This window comes from Bombus huntii, chromosome 14 (genome assembly GCF_024542735.1).
Source record: "Bombus huntii isolate Logan2020A chromosome 14, iyBomHunt1.1, whole genome shotgun sequence".
In the NCBI taxonomy this organism is placed as follows: domain Eukaryota; kingdom Metazoa; phylum Arthropoda; class Insecta; order Hymenoptera; family Apidae; genus Bombus; species Bombus huntii.
The window spans coordinates 4,111,192-4,133,595 of record NC_066251.1 but is presented as its reverse complement, the minus strand read 5'-3'; the positions used below and the strand labels follow the sequence as shown (position 1 = coordinate 4,133,595).

At 30.4% G+C, this 22,404-nt stretch overlaps 5 protein-coding genes and 1 pseudogene across 8 annotated transcripts; 3 read left to right on the top strand and 3 right to left on the bottom strand.

Annotated features, from left to right (window-relative positions):
* Positions 1-8: 8 nt before the first annotated feature.
* LOC126872872 (glyoxylate/hydroxypyruvate reductase A-like) lies at positions 9-2,868 on the bottom strand (annotated as a pseudogene).
* Positions 2,869-3,031: 163 nt separating this feature from the next.
* LOC126872857 (enhancer of polycomb homolog 1) lies at positions 3,032-10,642 on the top strand. The gene is made up of 10 exons (XM_050633064.1): positions 3,032-3,197; positions 4,010-4,148; positions 4,241-4,482; positions 4,568-4,824; positions 4,910-5,045; positions 5,129-5,431; positions 5,667-5,818; positions 5,897-6,031; positions 6,107-7,075; positions 7,172-10,642. Exons 1-10 carry the CDS (start codon positions 3,045-3,047, stop codon positions 7,287-7,289), a joined length of 2,604 nt encoding a protein of 867 aa, XP_050489021.1. The 5' UTR covers positions 3,032-3,044; the 3' UTR covers positions 7,290-10,642.
* A 2,083-nt stretch (positions 10,643-12,725) lies between these two features.
* On the top strand, positions 12,726-17,787 carry LOC126872855 (fanconi-associated nuclease 1-like). 4 transcript variants are annotated; one of them, XM_050633060.1, is made up of 9 exons: positions 12,726-13,274; positions 13,437-14,208; positions 14,301-15,769; positions 15,860-15,991; positions 16,056-16,562; positions 16,630-17,044; positions 17,127-17,249; positions 17,404-17,515; positions 17,644-17,787. In XM_050633060.1, exons 2-9 carry the CDS (start codon positions 14,095-14,097, stop codon positions 17,700-17,702), a joined length of 2,931 nt encoding a protein of 976 aa, XP_050489017.1. In that variant the 5' UTR covers positions 12,726-13,274; positions 13,437-14,094; the 3' UTR covers positions 17,703-17,787. The 4 variants fall into 4 exon arrangements, with proteins under 4 accessions (XP_050489017.1, XP_050489020.1, XP_050489019.1 ...); XM_050633063.1 differs by lacking the exon at positions 13,437-14,208 and having other exon boundaries at positions 12,727-13,274; XM_050633062.1 differs by lacking the exon at positions 12,726-13,274 and having other exon boundaries at positions 13,292-13,700.
* LOC126872876 (NAD-dependent protein deacylase sirtuin-5, mitochondrial-like) lies at positions 17,287-18,846 on the bottom strand. Its single transcript, XM_050633094.1, has 5 exons — positions 18,607-18,846; positions 18,310-18,524; positions 18,114-18,256; positions 17,850-18,000; positions 17,287-17,611 (listed from the first exon to the last, which is right to left on the bottom strand). Exons 1-5 carry the CDS (start codon positions 18,844-18,846, stop codon positions 17,557-17,559), a joined length of 804 nt encoding a protein of 267 aa, XP_050489051.1. The 3' UTR covers positions 17,287-17,556.
* A 195-nt stretch (positions 18,847-19,041) lies between these two features.
* LOC126872875 (methionine aminopeptidase 1D, mitochondrial) lies at positions 19,042-20,529 on the top strand. The gene is made up of 6 exons (XM_050633093.1): positions 19,042-19,138; positions 19,210-19,449; positions 19,516-19,707; positions 19,808-19,958; positions 20,021-20,131; positions 20,227-20,529. Exons 1-6 carry the CDS (start codon positions 19,103-19,105, stop codon positions 20,415-20,417), a joined length of 921 nt encoding a protein of 306 aa, XP_050489050.1. The 5' UTR covers positions 19,042-19,102; the 3' UTR covers positions 20,418-20,529.
* Positions 20,414-21,841, bottom strand: LOC126872877 (proteasome subunit beta type-4). Its single transcript, XM_050633095.1, has 5 exons — positions 21,663-21,841; positions 21,202-21,408; positions 20,986-21,132; positions 20,724-20,922; positions 20,414-20,632 (listed from the first exon to the last, which is right to left on the bottom strand). Exons 1-5 carry the CDS (start codon positions 21,791-21,793, stop codon positions 20,543-20,545), a joined length of 774 nt encoding a protein of 257 aa, XP_050489052.1. The 5' UTR covers positions 21,794-21,841; the 3' UTR covers positions 20,414-20,542.
* Between the last annotated feature and the right edge of the window lie 563 nt (positions 21,842-22,404).

Here is a 22,404-nt window from a genome sequence, read left to right as displayed (position 1 = left end):
AAATTATAATAATTATCTACATTTATGTCAATTTTGTACTGAATCAAAATATATAAAAATTTAATACAAAATTCTATGTATAGTTAAATACTTAAGTTATTAATTCAAGTACTTAATAACCATCTTGTAAATTTGTTATATTTTAATATATATCTTTGATAATTTTAAACAAAATATTTTGTTACATCTTTAGCACGATTTATACCTGAGATATGTGGTGTAATGATAACCTGCATAAAAATATTTCCTATTATTTTCTAATATATTAGTAAAAGAAAATTGGATTTAGTTTTAATTAATGTATGTACGTATGTAATTACTTGTGTTAATGTTCACAATTTACTTTCTTTTGGCAATGGTTCTTCTGTAAAAACATCTAAAATAGTTCTTGAAATCCATTGTTGTTCAAGTGCATTTAATAAATCTATCGCTTTAATTATTTTACCTCAACCTATATTGATAAGAACATTGCCATGATTTTTACAATTCTGTAATATATTTCTGTTTAACAAACCTAAAATACTAGATGTAGGTGGTAAAACATTAATAATATAATCACAATTTGTGAGCATTTCAGACAAATGTGCAATTGTTCTATGTTCATCAAGATAATTTAAGTTCTCTTTAAGTGGTGTTCTCGTCACTTCCCATATGGTGGCTCCAAACATTTTTAATTTTTTTGCAACTTCAAAAATTAAAAATATTTTATATAAAGTTAACTAGTATTTATACCACTAATAACAAAAAACACTTCGTAATATAATTACTTGTCTTCCCCATATTTCCTAAACGTAGAATACTCCAAACAAATCACAAATAAGTCTGTGATCAGAAATTTTCCCATCTGTTATTCACTCTTTATCTTTTTGATTTTGATATTGCTGTCTCTGATCACATTCAAAAATAAAAATATGTGCAATTACATACTCGGACATAGCTGAAGCTAGACTTTTGTCTGAGAAATTGCAACTGCATAATTTTTATCTTTTTATCTCAGATTTGAAGCTAGTGATTTGATACCAGCCCATGTTGTTTGTGTCCATTTTATAGATGGTAACTTATCTGTATATGGTAAAAGCAAATTACAATCAGCTACAACTGTATCTGCACTTTGTAATTTTGACAGTGTATCAAATTTATCTGAAAGAAAAAAAAGACGAGTTTGTAAGTCTATGAAGAGACATGTTCATATTGTATAATTAATGTTTCTAAGAATAAAAACACGGGAAAATGTTATCTTTAAGTCTTCTGCAATAAAAGATTAAGAAATTATTACGCGTAAGTTGTAAGATATATTAGAAAAATGCATTGAAAATTTAAATTGGGTGGATTTTCCGCCAATATCTGAAACCCAAATGCGCAAATACAGTACTCAGCATGTCGTAGTAGTAGTGCGTTTTAACACGTGCTTGCTGCGAAAAGGTCTCTTGAGCTGAAAAATTACGAGCTCTACGGGTATGAAAGAAAGTGTATGTCAAAAGTAATACCTGGCAAAATATCAAATATTGTTAAGTTTGGAAGTTGAACTCAAAGATGGTAAGATAACCTAGGAATCACAGAAAGAATTGCAATACTCTGCGTCATGTCGATACGCGGGAATATGATTTAACTTCAATCAAAGATTCCTTCAATTAAATAAAATATTCTACGATCAACCATCGCTATAACTGATTTCAAATTAATGGAATTAATATCTAACTTTAGATTTGTTGCTTCGACATGTTGCACCAATACATCTAACCTAAGTTTCCGTTCAAACGAAAGATATTAACACTTATACTTTTTTATTTACATTTTCCATTTTATTTTTACTTTATTAGTCTCCACAATATAATAGTAATATTATTGTTAAAATTTTTCGAACTCGATTTTCCGTTTACATTACATGAGGAAATTACAATAGCGAAAATATCTTTTTGTGTTACTAAAAGTTGGAATGTATTAGAAAGATATCTATCTTATCTAAGTTAAATTAAAATGTGCTTCATTTTAATATCGAAATTGTAAATAAAAAGAATAAACAATATCATCTAATAATATCAACTAATTTCCAATTCTTGCACTCCGTGAAAGATTTAAAATTTAAAATATCCTCGCATACGCGACGCGTGCGCAAATTAAAATCACTTAAAATACAAAACATAAATGTATGTAAATACTATCATGATATCAGAAAGTATAATTAAGTCTTATCACCATTAATTTTTCTAAGTTACTATCAAATATATAAATGTAAATCTTGCAATTAATTCCATTTTTTTTTTAAATCTATGTTTTCATAACGCGATGAAAAAATGTCAACCTTAGTACTGTTAAAAAATACACATATAAAATTTTTTGCTGTAAACCTGTAACCGAATATTTATTCATGTTTACTTTTTAACGATACCATATAATTAAAAAGTCTTTGATTTGTTTTTATGAAATATAGAGTGATAGGTTAAGAAAGCCTTAAAAATTTCGGCGCCACCAGACAATTATAAGTCGCATAAACGAGATATACATTTCTGGAAACTATTAAAATGTATGTGTAGCATTTAATTCGGATATTATTATAGACTGACAAATATTTTGAAAGATATTTGATTCGATAGAGTTTTGAACACTCTGGTAAATCGAAGGGAGTGTGAACGAGGCTTATAACAAAGGGAAACGCGAAGCATCCAATAGACGCTCGTGAGTCGACCGGTGGCGGTAGCAAGCCGATTCCCGCGCGGCGCACGTCGCATCGCGGAACTGCTCGAGCTGAACGTGTTAAATGGCTGTGCGTCGGCCATGATGGCTTTGAGCAGGGACCGTGTCACGCAAACATGTTTTCGAAGTGATATATCTCGTTTGGTGACTGAGTGACCGTGTTCCAGCGCGATGGCCGGAGAACGATGAGGCCCTGAGCGCTCTCTGTGCCGGGTATTACGGCCGCAGGGCCCCTAACCAGGCCCAGTCAGGTTCACGTTCCTTAAGTCCGAGGCCCGAGCCGACCCGACTGGTCTCACGGTTCGACACCAGCCACCTCGGTTGTCAACACGCGAGCCAGCCGCCTCAGGATGAGCAAGCTGTCGTTCAGGGCCCGTGCCCTGGACGCTTCCAAGCCCATGCCGATTTATATGGCTGAGGAACTACCGGATCTGCCAGATTACTCGGCCATTAATCGTGCTGTGCCCCAAATGCCCAGCGGCATGGAAAAGGAGGAGGAATGTGTAAGTCGAACGTTCAACCTTCTTCCAGCATGTTTTCCCTGTCCGCCATCTTACTCTCATCTACATCTTCGTAAACAACCGATAGATGGCACCCTTCTTTATCATTATTATGTCTAGAAATTCCTTATTTTTATTGTTAAACGTAATTGATAAAAATATTTTATATGTTATTGTTGTTCCTCATACTTCTGTACACCTTCTTACGTCACTATTGACAGTTGTCAGCTTTGTATACTGAAGTAACGATGGAATCAAAATAGATGGTTTAACGTTGCTGTTCAACGTACAAGAATTTTTTAGTTTTCAGTTTTTCTAATTATTACATTCTTTTTATAGCATATTATGTTTAGTAATGTAATTTTTGTATGATGATTGTTTCTTTCTGTTCCCAAATACGTAAACAATAAGCATTTAATAGTATGTTGTCATTATATACAATAATGGTATCTTATTGAAACAACGCTAATAATGTGTATCTACTGATATGTTGTGTAGTATGATCTTCATGTTATTTAGCTGTCTCTGCTTATATTTTATGTATTTTAAATATGTCATTTCCATTATTTTCTGCTTTATTCTTATTTTATCAATATATTCAATGTATTTGATTGACCTTCATTAAAATATATGTTTAAATGCTATTTTACAAATATATATAATATATTATTAAATGTCATTGTACATTATAGATTTGTGCATAATATTTAAGTTTTCTTATTCCTCCTTATAGTAGCATATGAAAAAGCAAAAGTTTAAATAATTTTATATTTTATCAAATTTCATATTATTTATTGTACTAACTGTTTGTGTAGGAACATCACTTGCAAAGAGCAATATGCACAGGTCTGATCATTCCTACTCCTGAGGTAACTGATTTAACAGATGTGGAAGCTTATGATAAAATATACCCAGCTGACTATAGGCTACCTCGTCAACTTATACACATGCAACGTAAGAGAATATGATAAACAATTTTTAATATTTAATGATCAATATTATTGTATATATAACAGATTTAATAATTGTATGCATTTTTTCTGAAGCTTTTGCAATGGAACAAGATATTCCAGACTATGATATGGACTCAGAAGATGAAAAATGGGTTGCAGTACAAAGTCGTAAGATGGACTTAACTCCTCTTCAATTTGAAGAAATGATGGATCGTTTAGAGAAAAGTTCAGGACAAACTGTAGTCACTCTTAACGAAGCTAAAGCACTTCTGAAAGAGGATGATGATTTAATTGTTGCTGTGTTTGATTACTGGCTGAATAAGCGTCTTAAAACAGTAAGCTTTTACATTTTATATATCTAATGGTTAATAATTACTGATAAAATTTTATTAACATCGTTGTGCCCTTTCTCTGTCTCAGCAACATCCTCTTCTATTAACGGTTAAAACAGAACATCGGTTTGGTTCAGCTGCCAATAATCCTTATTTAGCGTTTAGACGTAGAACGGAAAAAATGCAAACGCGTAAACATCGTAAAAACGACGAAACTAGTTATGAAAAAATGCTGAAGCTCCGTAGGGATCTTAGTAGAGCAGTTACCCTTTTAGAAATGGTTAAAAGAAGAGAGAAAACCAAACGAGAACATTTACATCTTACAATTGAAGTATATGAAAAAAGGTATGGACACGATTTTCCAATTTCTTTATATTTCCCTCCCTATAGAATTAGATTTCGAATATTATATAATTAATGAACTTTACAGATATCAGGCACAAGACTTTAATGGACAAATATTGGCAGAAGTATCAGCGTTGAAGACACCAAGACCTGCTTTTGCTCCACTGTTCACGAATCAGTTTGGTGTTCATCAAAATTGGGCAAATAAAGTCTGTAGTAAAGTGAGTACCTTTTTAAGGTTCCATATTACTTTAGTATTAAAAAAGAAGTTCTACTAATGACAATATATTATTGTTTATTTTAGGATGATGTAGTACCCAGGAAAGAAAAAAGACAATATAAGAAGCGAAAGCATAAAACCGATAGCAGGGGAGGAAATTTGGAAGATAATGGTGTACGGGGTGGAACAGGTAGTGGAGGTGGTCGAGGAAGTCGGCCTGGTGTTCTTGGAAGCGGGCTGGACCCGCTAATAAGTTCAGACGAAGATAGTCCGCTCCCATCTCATTCACATTCTCAGCCCTCGGTTCCTTCAGATCGCGATGATGAAGACACTGCTGATGAGGGTCAATTCACTTTCCGACGAAATAGAAATAGCACTTATCTACCAGTGAGTGCAGCTAAGTTGTTCCAAATTTTTATTTTACGATTTGTTCTGACATAAACACACGTATACCGAATATTGTATGTATTTGAAACAGGACTATATATTGTTTAATTTTACACAAGCTGTTTAATGTATCATGGGTGTCAATGAAAATCGCTACGAATTATTTTAAAAGTGTGGAAATAGTCTTAAAGTTCTTTTTTTCAGGATTGTAGATATAGAGATTTTCTCTTTGCAGCCTGTATCAGGTGGATTTGGAAACTGGCCTTGGTGTGATAAAAGTGAAGGGGGCTTGGCTGATAAGAAGTATAGGTTTGCACTGACCAGTATCAGCAAACCAGTACCGAGATGTATTGGTTTCGCGCGGCGGCGAATTGGTCGGGGTGGCAGGTATGATATCTAAATATTTAGAAATAGCTATATAAAAGTGATATCTCTTAATATCGTTTAACATTATGTCACTTTCAGAGTAATATTGGATCGCTGTTCAACCGATATGGATGATATGTGGTCTTCTCTAGATTTTACAATACATCAACCAAAACGGGAACCAGTGGAATCTGATACAACTGCCACATCAACAATTCCAATCAAGAAGGAGTGGTATGTTAAATGACAAGACAAAGAAATTTGATCTTAGAATAAACGAACTAATTTATAAATTTATCTGTGATAAAGGTTACATTTCCGACCAAAGACTCCACCTGTGTCAGTGCATAGTCCAAGTGAAGAAAGTAGTGATACGGACTCAGATGTAGAGCCAACATTAACTCCATCGAAACCGCTTCCATACCCGTTCCCACCTGAAGCAACATCTATCTGTGTGGAAGTAGAGCCCGAGCGTGTAGGAGATGAACCACCTTTTACATCAGAATTCAATATCGCTGATTATTTCTCTGTGGATACGCTATCGGACTTTGATCTTGCCGTTGCGAGTATAACCGGTAGTGCGTGCATTAGTGGTCTATCGGATAATAACTCTAACGATATGCGGACAGACGAACTGGGTAGTTCACATTTTGTTGTGACTCCGCTACCTAGCAGTCTTTTGGCACAGCCTGCAACACAACAGAGTCGGCCTCAGTGCAGTGGTAGTGGTTTTAGTGTTGTAAATACTTCTACGAGTTCTACAGTCCCGTCGTCTTTCTCGTGTACAACCAACCAACCGACAACGTCGAGTGTAGTATCTACGCAATGCATAAGTGGTGCTACTGAGACACAGTCGAACCAGTCTAAACAGCAACAACATAGACAATTACCAAACAACAGCAATTCTGTTTCCATTCTGTCTAAATCCTTGACTAGTCCAACGAATAATAGGAATGGCGGTAGCTGTGGCAGTGGTAGTGCTGGAGTCAGAGTGTTTAGTGCAAGTACCACAACTAGTGGAACAATTACAAACTTTGGCAATGGACATCAAAATGGGCCATTGTCTCATATAAATAACTCTAATAATCTTTCAAATAGCACTCACGTTGTGAATAATCAGTCAACGATAGTTCTGCCACAAAAACATCCGCCGTCCACTCTGCTACCTGGCTTTATCACACAGAGCAAATTGGCGAGTCTCGCAAGGCAGCAACAACAGACGCAGAGTCAGGCGCAACAAATCCCAACGTCCGGGGAAATTACGCTTAATAGTAATAGGTAAGCATATCCATTGTTCAACTACATAAGTAGAAATCTAGTATCTTTGACTACTTTGAAAATATCTGTTATCAACGATTCCATAATTGATTATAGTGAAAATTTGGATATGAAGGTGGATGGAGTGGAAAATGCAACTTGCGATGGTAAACCACAGCAACAGCAGCTTGTACGGGCAAATAAAACAAATTCCTTAGCGATGGAAGTGACATGATGCCTGCTATCGGCACCCCTGTTGCCGCCAATACGTCACTGGGGGCTTCGCTAACTTTACCTTGCCTATGTCTGTCTACCTTCTGGAGACTGAACATACACTACGTGCTCGTTAATGCGAAATGCGGTACGGCTAGATTGCAGAAATACTCTGATCAGTTGCCTGTTACAGCGATGACAACGGAACAGTGTCAATTCCATTGCAAGTACCAAGTTGTTTTGACCATGAAATAGACTATAATTTATTTCTCTAAGTCGTTTGTTTCCTTGCAACTTGAACAGTCACAATTATTCGAGGCAGTCACAGTATTTCATTAAATCTTTATAAGGAGTAGTTCATTTCTTTTTGGTATATTAAATTTAGTATTAGTTTCAGACTGTTGTTATGTTTCTTCATTTCTTAATATAAATATCTTTTTAGATGTTAATAGATAAATATGAAAATAATATAATGTACATACTCTTTGTTTTCTGAAACAAAAAATAGTTTTGTTCAACGCAAGGGAACTTTTATATTTGACAAAATTATAGCCTCATTTTTATCAAAAACTTGGCAGAACTCCTTTCTCATTTTTTTACTCATATGCAAATGATACCATTGAAATATGTTTAATGAAGTTACTAAAATTATATCATAGGCTTTCTCAAACACAGCATTAATTATTTTTATTCCAGAAGTATTACAGAGAGATTTTTGTTTCAGTTTTCTTTTAGAAATTTTGCATGTTTGGAATACATATTCGTATTTTTGACAATTAGATAAATCTGAGAGAAGGTAATGACTAGTACACCATAAAATATTGTAAAAGCTAATTCTAAATTATATTATTTTGAAATATGAAATCTAAACTTTTGGCGGTATATTTCTGTGTGTACATTTATGATTGTAAATTTTATTTAAATGATATAAACTAGAGATAGAATAGATACCTCTTGTGAACAATGTATAGTAAACCTTTTATAAATAATCTTAATACATGTTGTTTTTTCGAAGCTCTTGATGAACTCAAATTAATTTGATTTACTGTGGATTTTTATGTTTATTTCAATACTGTATATACATACATTCAGTTTATATATAAGAAAGTATTCATCTTATTTCTTTACAAGTATGTTAAAATAGTAGTATGTTAAAAGCTTTCAGGCTGTGAAATAATGAAACTATTAACAGTAATAATCTTTATATTAGCACATAACAAAGGAGGTTCTAATTGTTTTATAGTTTTGAGGGCCACACATTTCTATTTCAGTAACATACTTTGAATTAATATAAATGTAAATATAAATTAATATTTATATTTATATATTTATATTTATATATAAATATTAATATATTTATATATTTATATTTATATATAAATATAAATCTTAATGTTGCGTTTGAGAAGCTTGTATCATGAAAATCTATATTACATTTTGACAAGTTCATGACACTATGGTTAGGGTTTATAATATCTACACAGAACATGTAAAAATTTTCGTCTTTCAATTTAGTAATTGCGAGTTGTGGAAATAAGAATAACGATTAATGAATTTATTTGCCATACAAAATATGAAAGAAACGATTTTTTCTGCATAATGATATATTAAATTTTATTAATTAGCTTGCAAGTAAATTGATTATTCTTTTTATACAAAAAATTGGCATACAGTGAAATTGTGTACTATTAATTTGTTAAGTACTTTATAGCAAGATTTAAGTAACAGTATTTGGGAAAATGGGTATATCTTATATATGTATATTCATACCAGTAGAATTCTTTACAAAAAATTGATACATTACATAAATATTAGAATAATAGCTGAGTCTGTGTTTAAGCTTTAAATAAGGGATTATCAGCTTCCTGCTTAAATCAATCGTATCAATGAGTACTAATGCCATACAAAAATTTAGTTGTTTATGCAGACAAACAGTTTTTGAAATCTACTGGTATAATTATACGAAAATTGAGATTGAGGCATTTACTGGTACATAATCCATATACTTTGTTACATAATTTTGCAGATAAAAAGAAAAGTTTAATTACCACTAGATAAAACCAACATGAAAATGAAAATAGTTACTGAATCTGCGCACATTTTTATGCGCGTTATTCTCTTCCTCTTAGTCTTTCTGCATTATTGTCTCCCATTCCATGTAACTGTATATCGAGATACTACATTAAAATATAAGCATTGAATAAAAAAATAAGTTAGCAAGAAAATTGACAATATCGAGATTCTAAGATGTTTTTATTTGATAATTGATGATACGAAAGAAGCAGTTGTTTTATTTGAAAGAAAGATTACACATTTATTACAATTACACATTTCATATTTCTGTGTGGCTAATAGGAAGGACACCTATAAAAAAATACATATAGTTACTTAAAATAGATTATTAAATATATGAGTTTAGAACTGACGAAATTCATGAGTATCTGTCGCATAATTCTTATTATTATTTAGAAAAGGTTTCATTCACATATGCAACACATTGTCTGTTGTTTATTTGAAATTTGTAGGCACTGATCAAGACGAATAATATCCTAGCCACTTGGACTGAAGATTTATAATTTAAGTGTATTACGAACGGCCATGGCAAAGTCTTTCAGGTAGTCATTCATTTTCCAGACTTGAAGCATAGAAATTTTTTCCAAGTATGCAATAAAAAAGTTCTTTCGCGAGCCGTAATACGAAATCAAGAGAAAAATATAATGGTGCAAATGTTGCAAATTCTAGAGACTTCATGAAATCATAATAAGAAACAAACAAAAAAGATATATTGTACATATAAAAATAATTACGCTTATTGTATCTCTTACTTTTAGGTAATTAACTAAAAAATAACTGTAATTAATGTTGTTGTGGTAGGTGCACAGCGATGTGTATGAAAATTTATGAATTCGGGACGATTTTAGAGGAGGAGTAATAAAGAAATTTTATCCTGGATAGGACTTATTATTTTGTTAAGAATTTCACTCGCCTGTATATTATATAACATTTTGTGAAATCTAATTTCTGCCACATTTGTATATATACTTTAGGTATCTGATTATTTCTCTCGTCTTTCTCAAACTCACCATTGAACATGAAGTGCTATTTCACTTTTCTTAATTATATTTACAAATTTTCAATTAAGTCGTATTTCATTACCTTTCTCATTATTTTGTTTCTTTTCCCATTCATATCTTATGTTTCTTTGCAAAATTCATTTATGAAAAGAAGAAAATATCTTCCGTCATATGATTTTGAGAAAGACGAGTGATATTATGCGGAAAAATATTTCCAAGAATGTACTTGTAAAAATCATTTGTTTATTTTAGTTGGAACGCTTTAAACGAAATATAGTGGTACATGGATTTTTATATAAAATTTATTAATGTTAAAAATATTGACCCAATAGCCATTTTACAAATGAAACGTCGAAAATCTTCAAAGGTTTGATCGCTCCAACCAAAGACTGAGTTCGCTTTACATTTTCTGATTTGGCAAACACGAAGTTTCATCGATAACGAGGCCGATATCTCGTTGCTTTTAAGTAATTTATGGTAAATAAGCTAAACAATATGGTAATCAAAGTATTACTTAGCAATATTTGTGAAATGTTTTATTATCCAAGAAAGTTTTTGTCAAATGATTTATATAGTTGATCGATGTGATTCAGAAAAAATAATTCGGTGGAATTGAGCTGTGAGACTTCGTGTTTACCCAATTTGTTGCATTCGCGGAAAACAATACTGTACCATGTAAGTAGGACTAAGCCGAATCAATGCAACTATTTAGAGCGATCGAACAAGACCTATAATCGTTTCGTGTGAAAAAAAAACAAATTATTAAGAGAAAGAATGAGCTTACAAATATAATGTTCAACGTGAAGCTCTTAAAAAAGTTCTGAGTGTTAAAAAAACTTTTACGATAATATCGACAGGTGTCGAAATGCGGTGTATCTATTATACGTGTATTTTATTCTGTGAATACAGTAGGACTTCTATGTCGCTGTGCGACAGGAAGATTTAATTGGAAAAAACGCTCCAACCAAAGCTCCAGTTTGAACGAAAGTTTGACGAGAGTATAGAGAATTTTTCTCAAGATTGTATAGTCGGAGAACGTAAAGGGAAGGTGTATCAAATTCTATATATTTAGAATGTTTGATCTAGACAACCCTTTTATTTGTTCTTCGATACATACATCATCTGCTCTCTCGTCCCCTGATAACACCTTTCACTGAGTGCATGTATCAAATTTAATTTGATCCAAATAAAATATCATCAGATATAAATTAAGGCGTGAATTATATTTATTGCTTATAAACCGTCGAGATCTAACAAATAAAAATTACATTCCTAAATTTATTTGCCTGTCTCTCTCTTTTTCTCTCTCTGTCTCTCTGTCTCTGTCTCTGTGTCTCTCTCTCTCTCTCTCTCTTTTCTATAACTCTGATGTGCTTGTAATATTGTAGTACATGCTTTTTGCAATAATAATAATAAACTTTAAATTCTTTTATCGACGGAAAGCGAGAAATATTTTGAATAAAATAGTCAAAAGTGCTTGCATTTATTTGCCTTTTCATATTTTTAGACAAGTAGAGATGTTATCAGGTAGATGAGTTGTTTCCTATTAATTACATATAAAAATTTAAATTCAATTATAATTTAGCATTAATGTCTATAATAAATGTGATTAACACTTGAATCTGTTAGTTAATATAACTAATTGAATGTGTATATATTATATATATACATTGCAATTTGATTATTAAACATACCCAGATTATGTAATTTCAACAAATTGGCAAAATTATAAATAAATTAATTATTGTACGTTATTCAAGTAAAAGAAGAAAAATGAAAAAAATAGTTCTTCAGTATAAAACATATATATGTGATATACATCTATGTAATTCATGTCAACAAGTCGAAGTTTACTTTTTATTTTATCTATTGTATTTACATTGCAATCACATTATAATGAATGTTTTACGTATTATACGACAACACAGTATTTGCTATACTAACTATTAAAATATATAAATGATTTGTTTCCTAAAAAATCGTAGGTGAAGAAGGAGCAGGACGCAATTGCATTTCACATATAACGCTAACAAGAAAATATTCGTAACAAACATAAATTCAACAAAATTTAAACAGGCAAATATTTTAAAATAAATTCAGATTACGTCGCGTAGCTTTACCTTCCTAGCTGATAATAATTATAAAATAAAATTTGTTTATGATGATGCTTTGTATACTTAATTCTTGCTCGAGGAACTTGAAAGAAATAGAAAAATTACATTTTCTTTGTACATTTTTTAAAATAAATTTATTCACAGGTTTATTCTTTTATAAATATCACATTCATGCTATATAGAATTCTATACAATTATCGTGTATAAAATTGTGAAAATAGAATTTGTTATAACTTTTTATTATGTTTCAAATATGAGGATTTTTTTATTTATAGTATTTGCGTTTTTGCAAATTTTCAAATCCGTTTTGCACCATTGAAGGTTATATACCTTTTTTTTATTTTTAGGATAATCAGATAAAAATGCCAGCAAATATGAATATTATTTTATTTATTTGTATATTTTGTATTATAACGTCGACTTTAACAAACTTTATATAGAGAGAATGTTATTACAAATTAAAGTGTTAGAAATCTGTTTCTCGATAGAGGCATTATAATCTGCAAAATTTTATACCTAGAAACTTATAATTCTGACTATTTCTGACTAATTGATCTCATTATATACTCATTACGATATCCTTCGCTGCTTAGTATAGTATGAATAGTACTTGATACTAAATTATATAATTGTACTTATTGTAAACATATTAGATTTAAAAAAGCAAAAAGTCAAATAAGAAATTCCTTCCGGTAATAAAGCCATATACGTATGTATGTATAGATACATATGTATATCGTAAATCATATGGATAAATATGGCGGCAAAACATTGGTTTGGTAAACATCTTATTTATTACTTCTGTTAAAATATACTGTAGTAAGTATATACAATGTTTTATGGAAATGAATACGTTTTATATAATTTTTTATGTGTGATACATACAATGTCAGTATAAACCTTATGACAAAGAAGTTCTTTTTATCAAAGTTATTAATAAACAATTATTGCTGGCTACAACAGAACAATTTATTTTGCTAGTGCAATGCTGATCACAAGTGGAATTTTACTTAATTTGAGCATTCTGTGTATCTTTGATATACATGGAAGCAGAATTCAGGAAGAAGTAAACAAATCCGGTGACGTCGTTCCTTTTCTACTTCCGTCTCGAAGGAGGGAACAATTCGCGGGAATAAAAGAAGCCGCATTCTGTCAAAAGTCTGTGTGTTAGTCAGAACTTCTGAACGCGTGTTCACTGTAAACTGAACTATAGCCTTATTTATATTCTACGTATGCATACATTATGTACGTATGTGTGTGCGTATGTCGCACATAAGTCGGAACCCGCGCTCGCGAGAACATATAAGAATGATAGCAGTGTAGCACGTAGGTTTACTTCTACAATTAAATATCGCTTATCATAATATATAGTATAAGATTTTCGACATTCTATAAGATGAGTCAAGACTAATTAGTCAGAGATGTTTTATGGGTGTGGTTTAGTCTTCCTTTTTATGTTATTGATAAAAATAAAGAAATTGATATACATCTGTGGAAAATAGAAGCATTTATTAAAGTGATAGTTTTTTAATATTATATCACGCTTTATTTATATATGTAACAAAGAGAGTCAAAGATTGGCATGGACAATAGTGATTTAAAAAGTGCAATTATTTTATTGTGAGGCAAATATAAAACAATGTCGCAACAAACACGCATTGATGAATTCTACAAATCAATCGGCAAACAAAAATCAACTGTGATAAATGTTAAAAAATGTGCTAGGTCAAAAAGTATACCTTATTCAAAAAGGGTTAGCTGACGTTTATATTCTTTTTAATCCTATTCTTTTTATAAAATAAGATATTGTATGAAATTAAATTATATCTTTTTTTACTTTTATAGAGGAAGGAGGAAAATGAAAAAACAAACGTTTTATTGTCAGCAACTAAACAATCGGATTGTACAGTTCTATATGAGAAGTTGAATAAAATGCATGATGTTAACTTAAATGATGCAAAAATGACTCAAACTAATGTTCAGATAGCAAGCAATAATGTATCATTGTGTGGAAATGATTATTTAGGAGGAATATCACAGCATGAACTTGATAAAGAATATGAACTACCAATGATTGATACAATAAATGAAATACAAAGAGAAACTTTAAATGAAAATGGAAATTGCATGATAACATCAAATAACAAGTTAGAAAATTCTTCAAATTTTAATAGACAGACATCACCAAATAATATTAGTATGAAATTACAAAAAACACCAGAAAGTAAATCAAGAAATAATAGTTATATGAAAACATCATCACCTATTATTAAAGACAATTGTCATTTAAAAGATACTCCAAATAAGAAACTAAGAACTCCAGATAAAAATATTTTTCTATTTAGAAATTCTAACAGCTCAACACCTTCCTCAACACCTAAAAAATCAAATTATATTTCCGAAGTATCACCTGATAAATCTCCAAAAGTTAATGCAAGGAAGAAACTGTTTGGTGAAAATATAGATACTAACATTTTAATTCGGGCTATTACATATATGAATTTAGCAAAGCAAGATAATATTTCACATGAGTTTGATCTAAAGAGTATATATTTCACAAAAACATTTGATACATATAGTGACATAGATAATAACATAAATAGTGAAGTTGCAACAAAGTATAAATTAAGTGACATAAACTTATGTGATGATTTGAATTCAAAAACTTTATTTACTACTATTTTCCTTGTACTCTCTAATCCTATTAATTGTAATTATTTCAATGAAGATGAACTTGATTTTATATTTTCTATAATCACGCTTCCTAAAGACGCTCAAATGTTATTGGCAAGGATGATAAAAAGAAAGAGGACGTGGTTTAGGAAAAGTAGCATAGTTTACCCAGAAATAGCTACAGAATTAAAGCATATTTTTGAAGTTCTTGCTTCACGATCTATTTGTAGTTTTGATATTAAAAATGAGAAATTAGATACAATACTTGAATTATTGCAAGTAACTGAAATACAGCAACTTTGTAAAAAGATGAAAATTAATCCTAAAGGAAACAAAAAAAGTAATATCCAAAAGTTATTACAATTGTCAAATAAAAAATCTTTGTTTCCTGGAATGAAGACTCCAAGTAGTATTTTATATGATTCAATTTTGGACATAATAGATTTTTGTGTATGTATAAATTTCAAAACATGGAATATTATTGATAAGATAATAATACTGTTGATGCCAAATCAAGATCCAGCAAATAGTCTGGCAGATACATTTCATATGTTATGTGATATTTATTTAGGGAAAATAATATTCCCAACAAATTCTGGGCATTATTTTCCAATATTTTCTTCTAGATTACATCTAATGAGGTAAACTTATTTTTACAAATTAGCAATAGATTTAAAAATAGAGATAAGTTTTTATAATTTTCATTGACCTAAATTTATTTGCATTTGTAGTTATGTAGCAGTCAGATCTGTATTATCTACAACATTACAATATATAGAGAAAAAAAATTGGAAAGAAGTAAAAAATAATGGCAACTATGCTATGGATGTATTAAAAAATTTATTGAAGGATGAGTCATTAAGGTAATTTAAATTCTACTATTGTAATGGAAAAGGTGTTCAATAATCTCAACTTTAATTTTTGTAGATTAGAAAATTCTATGCTTCCTAAACATGTTACTCGTTATATGCCAGAATTTGTCTGGATGAAAATTATTTCCATATCTATAGAGGCATTTAAAAAGGATGATGATAAAAAGGCCGAAGATGGAAAAAATGGAGATGAAACAAACAAAAATAAAAAGCGAGTGGTAGAGATCTTATTGTTCTTATTGGAGCAAAATTGTTATATGCATACATGTAAAGGGAAATGGTATGATGAATTAGCTCTCATTGAAATGCATCACCACAAAGACATAGAAACATGTGCATCCATTATAATAAAAGCCTTAAGTACAGAAAACATAACACAAATAGATAAAATAAATCTTATGAAAAGAGCAAGAAAAATTGTGAAGAAGAAAAATGGAATTAAACCAAGCACGAGAGATACTCTTAATAAAATATTAGGTAATCATTGTATATCGGAGGATGTTATATCACCCATGTTCTATCAGAGCAGGTCCGTCACTATATACGCCACAGAAATGCCAAGGTAAATTTAATTACATACGCGTTGTCTTTTTTATTTTGAGATATAACGTGAAATTAAATTGTTCTAGAAATACTGCAGGCAGTAAAAGTACTTGGTGTATAAAAAGTAATACTGATGGTCAAAGTTATGGATCGGTAGAAACTGTTGCATTCCACTATTATCAGAAACAAGGATTCCCTGATGGATTGCATTTGGAAGGTGCATTACCGATTACTCTATTTTGTACTTTGTTTTGGGAAGAATTGTATGATGTGCATGTTCCTGGAGCATTTTCATCACCATATCAAGAAGCTCCGAGTGATTTATTTACAGGCGAATTCTATGAAAATAGGAAAGAAAAAATAGATACGAAACTTAAAATTATTGGTAACTTCAATTCTGAGTTTTTAAGCTCTTTCATGCAAGAAAAGTTCGCGAAATTTGGACGATATCAATCGATAATGTCATCAAGTCCAATTAAGTCAGATAGTTTACAACTGAAGGTGCATATTTTACTGATTCTATTGTTTTATCACCCAACATATCATAAAACTTAATAATGCACAATGAAAAACTATTTTATAGCAAATAGTACATTGTTTGGGAACTCAGGGTGTAATAGGGATTTGTAAACGACTGATTGACAATTTCAAACTCTGGAAAGCTGGATTTCCAGATTTAATTGTATGGAATTATGATACCAAAAGGGTGAGTATTTATTTAATAGATAACATTGAGAAAAAAGTATTAAGAAATATATTTTTATTCATACTTTTATTCATACATTTTACAAAAAATGAAATTTGTTATAAATTAATATTTTATTCTCTTTTAATTTCAAAATACATATTTTTTCCTAAAGCATAAAATTATAGAAGTGAAAGGCCCACGAGATGTCCTTTCAACCAAACAACAATCATGGTTGGAATATTTACACCATCTTGAACTAAATACCGAAGTATGCCTAGTACAAGGTAAACTATTATAACTTCTATGTTCGTTTAACTTTTGGGAATCAAGGTTCTAAAGCTTCTGCCACAGTAATGGTGCAGGGACCTTGGAAATGGTACCTTTAAATAATGCGTATATTATTTTGTTGCAGATATACGTCATATAAATAGTTCAAGTAAAAAAGTACAGGACTTCGAAAATTATTTATGAATGTTTTACATGCATTTCAATATTTCAGGATTGTCACAAGATATCATAAGATTTTGAATATATTACTACATTTTATATTTTCTTACATTACATGTATATATCTATTTTATCTACAGAATGTTTGCGATAATTATAATTTTAACTTACTCGAAATAGTTTGTAGCGGGAGTTGTTTCTAAGTTAAATTCAGCAACAGGAATTCCGCGTTGTGCTACTTGCGGTGCGAACATTGCCGCAGGATATACTATAGATGAAGTACCGATAATTAAGCAGACGTCACAGTTTTCAACGGCGGTATCTAATATTTAAATAGAAGACATTGTTATGTTATTAAAAAGTTATTTTATCTAAATGTTATAATTTATTGTTAAAATTTCTAATGCACATTTATATAGGTAGAAAAATACTCACAAGCTTGTTCCAGTATATAGTCATCCAGATTTTCACCAAACCATACAATGTAAGGTCTTAGTAAACCTTTACAATCTTCTTTTGTACATTTAGGTAGATCTTCTTTTGGAATATCAGAAATCATAATATTTGGATCTGGCGACCTATTCATATTTATATTAATAATATCTATAATGAAATATTAAAGATATCTTACCCTTTTCCCTCTAATGCAGGACATATTGGAATATTCTTATTTACAACAATTTCATGACAAATTGTACATATAGTTTTATACAGCGAACCATGAAGCTCCACTACATCCTTGGCTCCTGCCCTTTGATGAAGTTCATCGATATTTTGTGTTACAATTGTAACATTTTTACCTTCTTTTAAATAACGATTTTGAAAAACTGCAATTGCTTCATGAGCCTAAAAACTTAATTTAATGTACAAATAATTTTTTAAGAAATGTGTACTAATTAGAAATAAAAAAATGTACTTCTTAAAATACCCTATTAGGCTTAGCTTCACTCGCCACTCTTCTACGATATTCGTAAAATTCCCAAACTAAAGAAGGATTTGCTGCAAATGCTCCTGGAGTTGCAAGATTTTCAGCTTGATATTTTCTCCAGAAACCACCAGCACCTCTAAATGTAGGGATACCAGATTCTGCAGAAATTCCACTACCAGTTAATATTAACACGTTCTTTGCGTGCGCTAGTATTTCACGAAACGATTTCATAGCATTCATGGTTTGTGAATGTAGATTTTTCAAGGTTATTTTATCGAACAATTCTTGTATCAGCTGATTTGTACGTAGTCAATGAAGTGACGTCAAATTTCAGGTTTCTTTCAGTTCATTAATTTAAACAAACTCCATATACATATCTTTCTAATAGATCTTTTTTAGGAACAAGAATGAAAATTATAAATATAATAAAATCATAAATACGGAACTTTTTAATTGATCTTTTGTTTCAAATTATAATTATATAAATACCTCAAAAATGTTTCTCAGAAGCTTTTTTAAAAGAAAACTCAAAGTACGTTTATTTCAAGAAAACAGTGTTATTTTATATTGTCATACAACTATTCAGTGTAATAATTTTTTTAGACAATACCACGTAAATTTATAAATAATTCTTTTGGAAGTTACGAGGTTATTGTACCATGGCAAGTTTCTGAAATTAGAGAAGTACCACCATATATCCCAAAACCTTCTTACAGTCAATCTTCAATACCTCGTGATGGTCCAAAAAAACCCGAAATTAAAGATAAAAATCAAATACAAAGTATGAGAGACAGTTGTAGATTTGCTAAAAAAGTATTAACTCATATTAAACAATACATAAAGGTATACAATAACTACAAACATGAAATTTAACTAAGAGCGTAGTTTAAATAACAATCGTTATTTCAGCCTGGTATAACTACAGATGAATTAGATGCAGTAGTCCATGAAATGATTATAAGCAATGGAGCTTATCCTAGTCCGCTTAATTATAAAGGATTTCCAAAGTCAATATGCACTAGTATTAATAATGTTGCTTGCCATGGAATTCCAGATAAAAGGCCATTAGCAAAAGGAGATATGTTAAATGTTGATGTAACAGTTAGTAGAAATAATATATTATATTATAATATATATTTTATGTACATATTTTTGCAGTTATAAATATAAAAATCCAAAGTAATGTTTTATTTCTTTTTAGGTATATTTACATGGTTATCATGGAGATTGTTCAAAAATGTTTGAAGTGGAAGAATGTGATGATGAAGCTAAACGTTTAATAAGTGTAACAGAATTGTGCTTAAAAAATGCTATTGATATTTGTAAACCTAATGAAAATTTCAGTAGTATAGGTAATGATTGTAATAATCTGAATATGCTGTAGGACTTTTATATGCTCTCCCTTAATTTTTAGGGAATGTTATAGAAGAAACAGCAGCTAAACAAGGATATTCTATAGTGCCAGTATTCGCAGGACATGGCATAGGTACTTATTTTCATGGACCACCAGATATTTTTCATTTTGGTATGTTGCTATTTTGGTATAATGTATAAACATACTAAGGATTTAAATATTTATTATATTATATTTAATTTATAAATGTTTTATGTTATTATTAGCAAATAATTTTGAAGGAAAAATGTTGCCTGGGATGACATTTACTATTGAACCAGTTGTAAGTCAAGGTAGTAACAAAGTTAAAATTCTAGAAGATGGATGGACAGCTGTTACAATAGATAATGCACGAACTGCACAATGTGAACATACCATTTTGATTACTGATATTGGCTGTGATGTATTGACTCATTAATCTTGGAAATTTACTTTTTATTGCCTTAAATACATCTTGTAATAAAAGGTGATACAATGAAAGTTTGTTTAGTAGAATCATATTGTAAATACATTTTATTAAGAAAAATTTATTTATATTTATCTTTACATAATAGCAGGCCCCCAGTAGCTATCTAAAGTTAATGGTCCTTGTATTTCAACACCTCCCTCTCTCGTGATTATTCCAAGTTGATACTAAAAATTGAAAAATATAAATATTTCCTATAGTGTAACATAAGTATAAAATAGTATAAACATAAGGTTCTGATGTAATTATATAACTTACTTTCGGGAAAGATCGTGCATCTCTATAAAAAAGAACTTGCATTACTTTGTATAGAAGCTCAACTGCTTGTTCTTTAGTCATTTCTTTATTTTCTTCATAAGCTTTTCTTAAGATAGGTGTTGCCATATATGCACCATATCCAGTTGCTATTACTGGGTCACTATAACCTGTGCCAAGTTTATCCACAGTACCCAAAAACCTAAATGGAGAATGAAAAATACTATGCATGTATATAAAAGTAAAAGAAGAATAAAATACTTACAGTTTATCACCCTCCAAACCACCAATAATGAAATTATTCCAAAACGGATCAAAACGTGATCTTCTATTGTACATTACTTGAGTTAACCAACAGTGAAGAGCTTTTGGTTTTAAAGATAAACCATCATCCAAACATTCTTCTTCAAGACTATAAGAAGTAAAAAATTATAAAATTATTATAAAATACTAATTACATATATGTATATATAAAATATACATTTTTCTTTCAATGTTGCTCTTCAAGCACTGATAATCAGCATAATCTCCTCCTGCACCAAGGATAATATTGTCATTGACTTTCATCACACGTTCAAGATTCCTAAATCTTGCCAATGATCCATAGGAACCAAGAATATCTGCTGCTATAAGAACACCATCTTTAAATTGGATTCCAACTACAGATGTACCAGTTGTCATAGGGGCCCTATAAAGTAATAAAACACAATTCAATTTACCAAAAGATGAAGTCGTAGAGGTTGGAAAGGTTAGAAGAATTAAATTAAACGATATAATCTAAATTTCATGTTTTCTATCGAATCTTTATTTTGTTAGAATATCGAAAACTTAAATACTTCAATTATTTGTATATGCTTATTAATTTTTATGAAATTGGAGATGACATGCAATATTTGAAAGAAACTTTCTAAAGCAAGTTGAATAGACGATAAAGTATTTTACTGTGATCTTTGCAATCCTCCGACACCGGAATGTGTAGAACCTCCTGGGAAATGATAAAATGCACCAGGTGCAGGACCATTTTGCCACAAAGGAGCTGGAGTATACCAATCTGCTTTATTCAGAAGCGCCATGTTTCTTAGTAGTTTAAAACACTTTGAAATGTCATTTGGCTGAAGTATGATCCGAAGCCTGAACGACAAGCCTGCCTTTCAAAAAATAGTTCCTAAAGTCTTCATCTAGATATATTTAATTTTTCCTGAAAGTTGTTCTTTCGATTAATCTCGATAGTGGAATCGAATATCTCGATATTTCGATTCTCGAAGTTCAAAGATCTTGCTGAAACTCTAGAACTCTTGTGAGTGCATTAAATTACGATATTATAGGTAATTATTGCAGTATTATTATATGTATATTATTATAATACGCAATAGTTATAATATTGTTAATATACTACAGCATTTTATAGATATCTTATTTTATGTTTATGATACAATTGCAGAAAATATTTTGCTTTCAAAGAACTTATATATTCGTTGCAAACCTGGAATTATTATTTGATCATCATTTTACTTACGGAAAGCTGGGTGAAAATAAATTTTCCTATAACTAGTGCAAGGAAAATCAATACAAGACATGTTGTGATACATTAAAGGAAATGATAAAATATGCAGTAAGTGTAAATTATGTTAAGAAACTTATTTTACAATAATATATATGTATATTAAGATATTTTTTTAAGTTA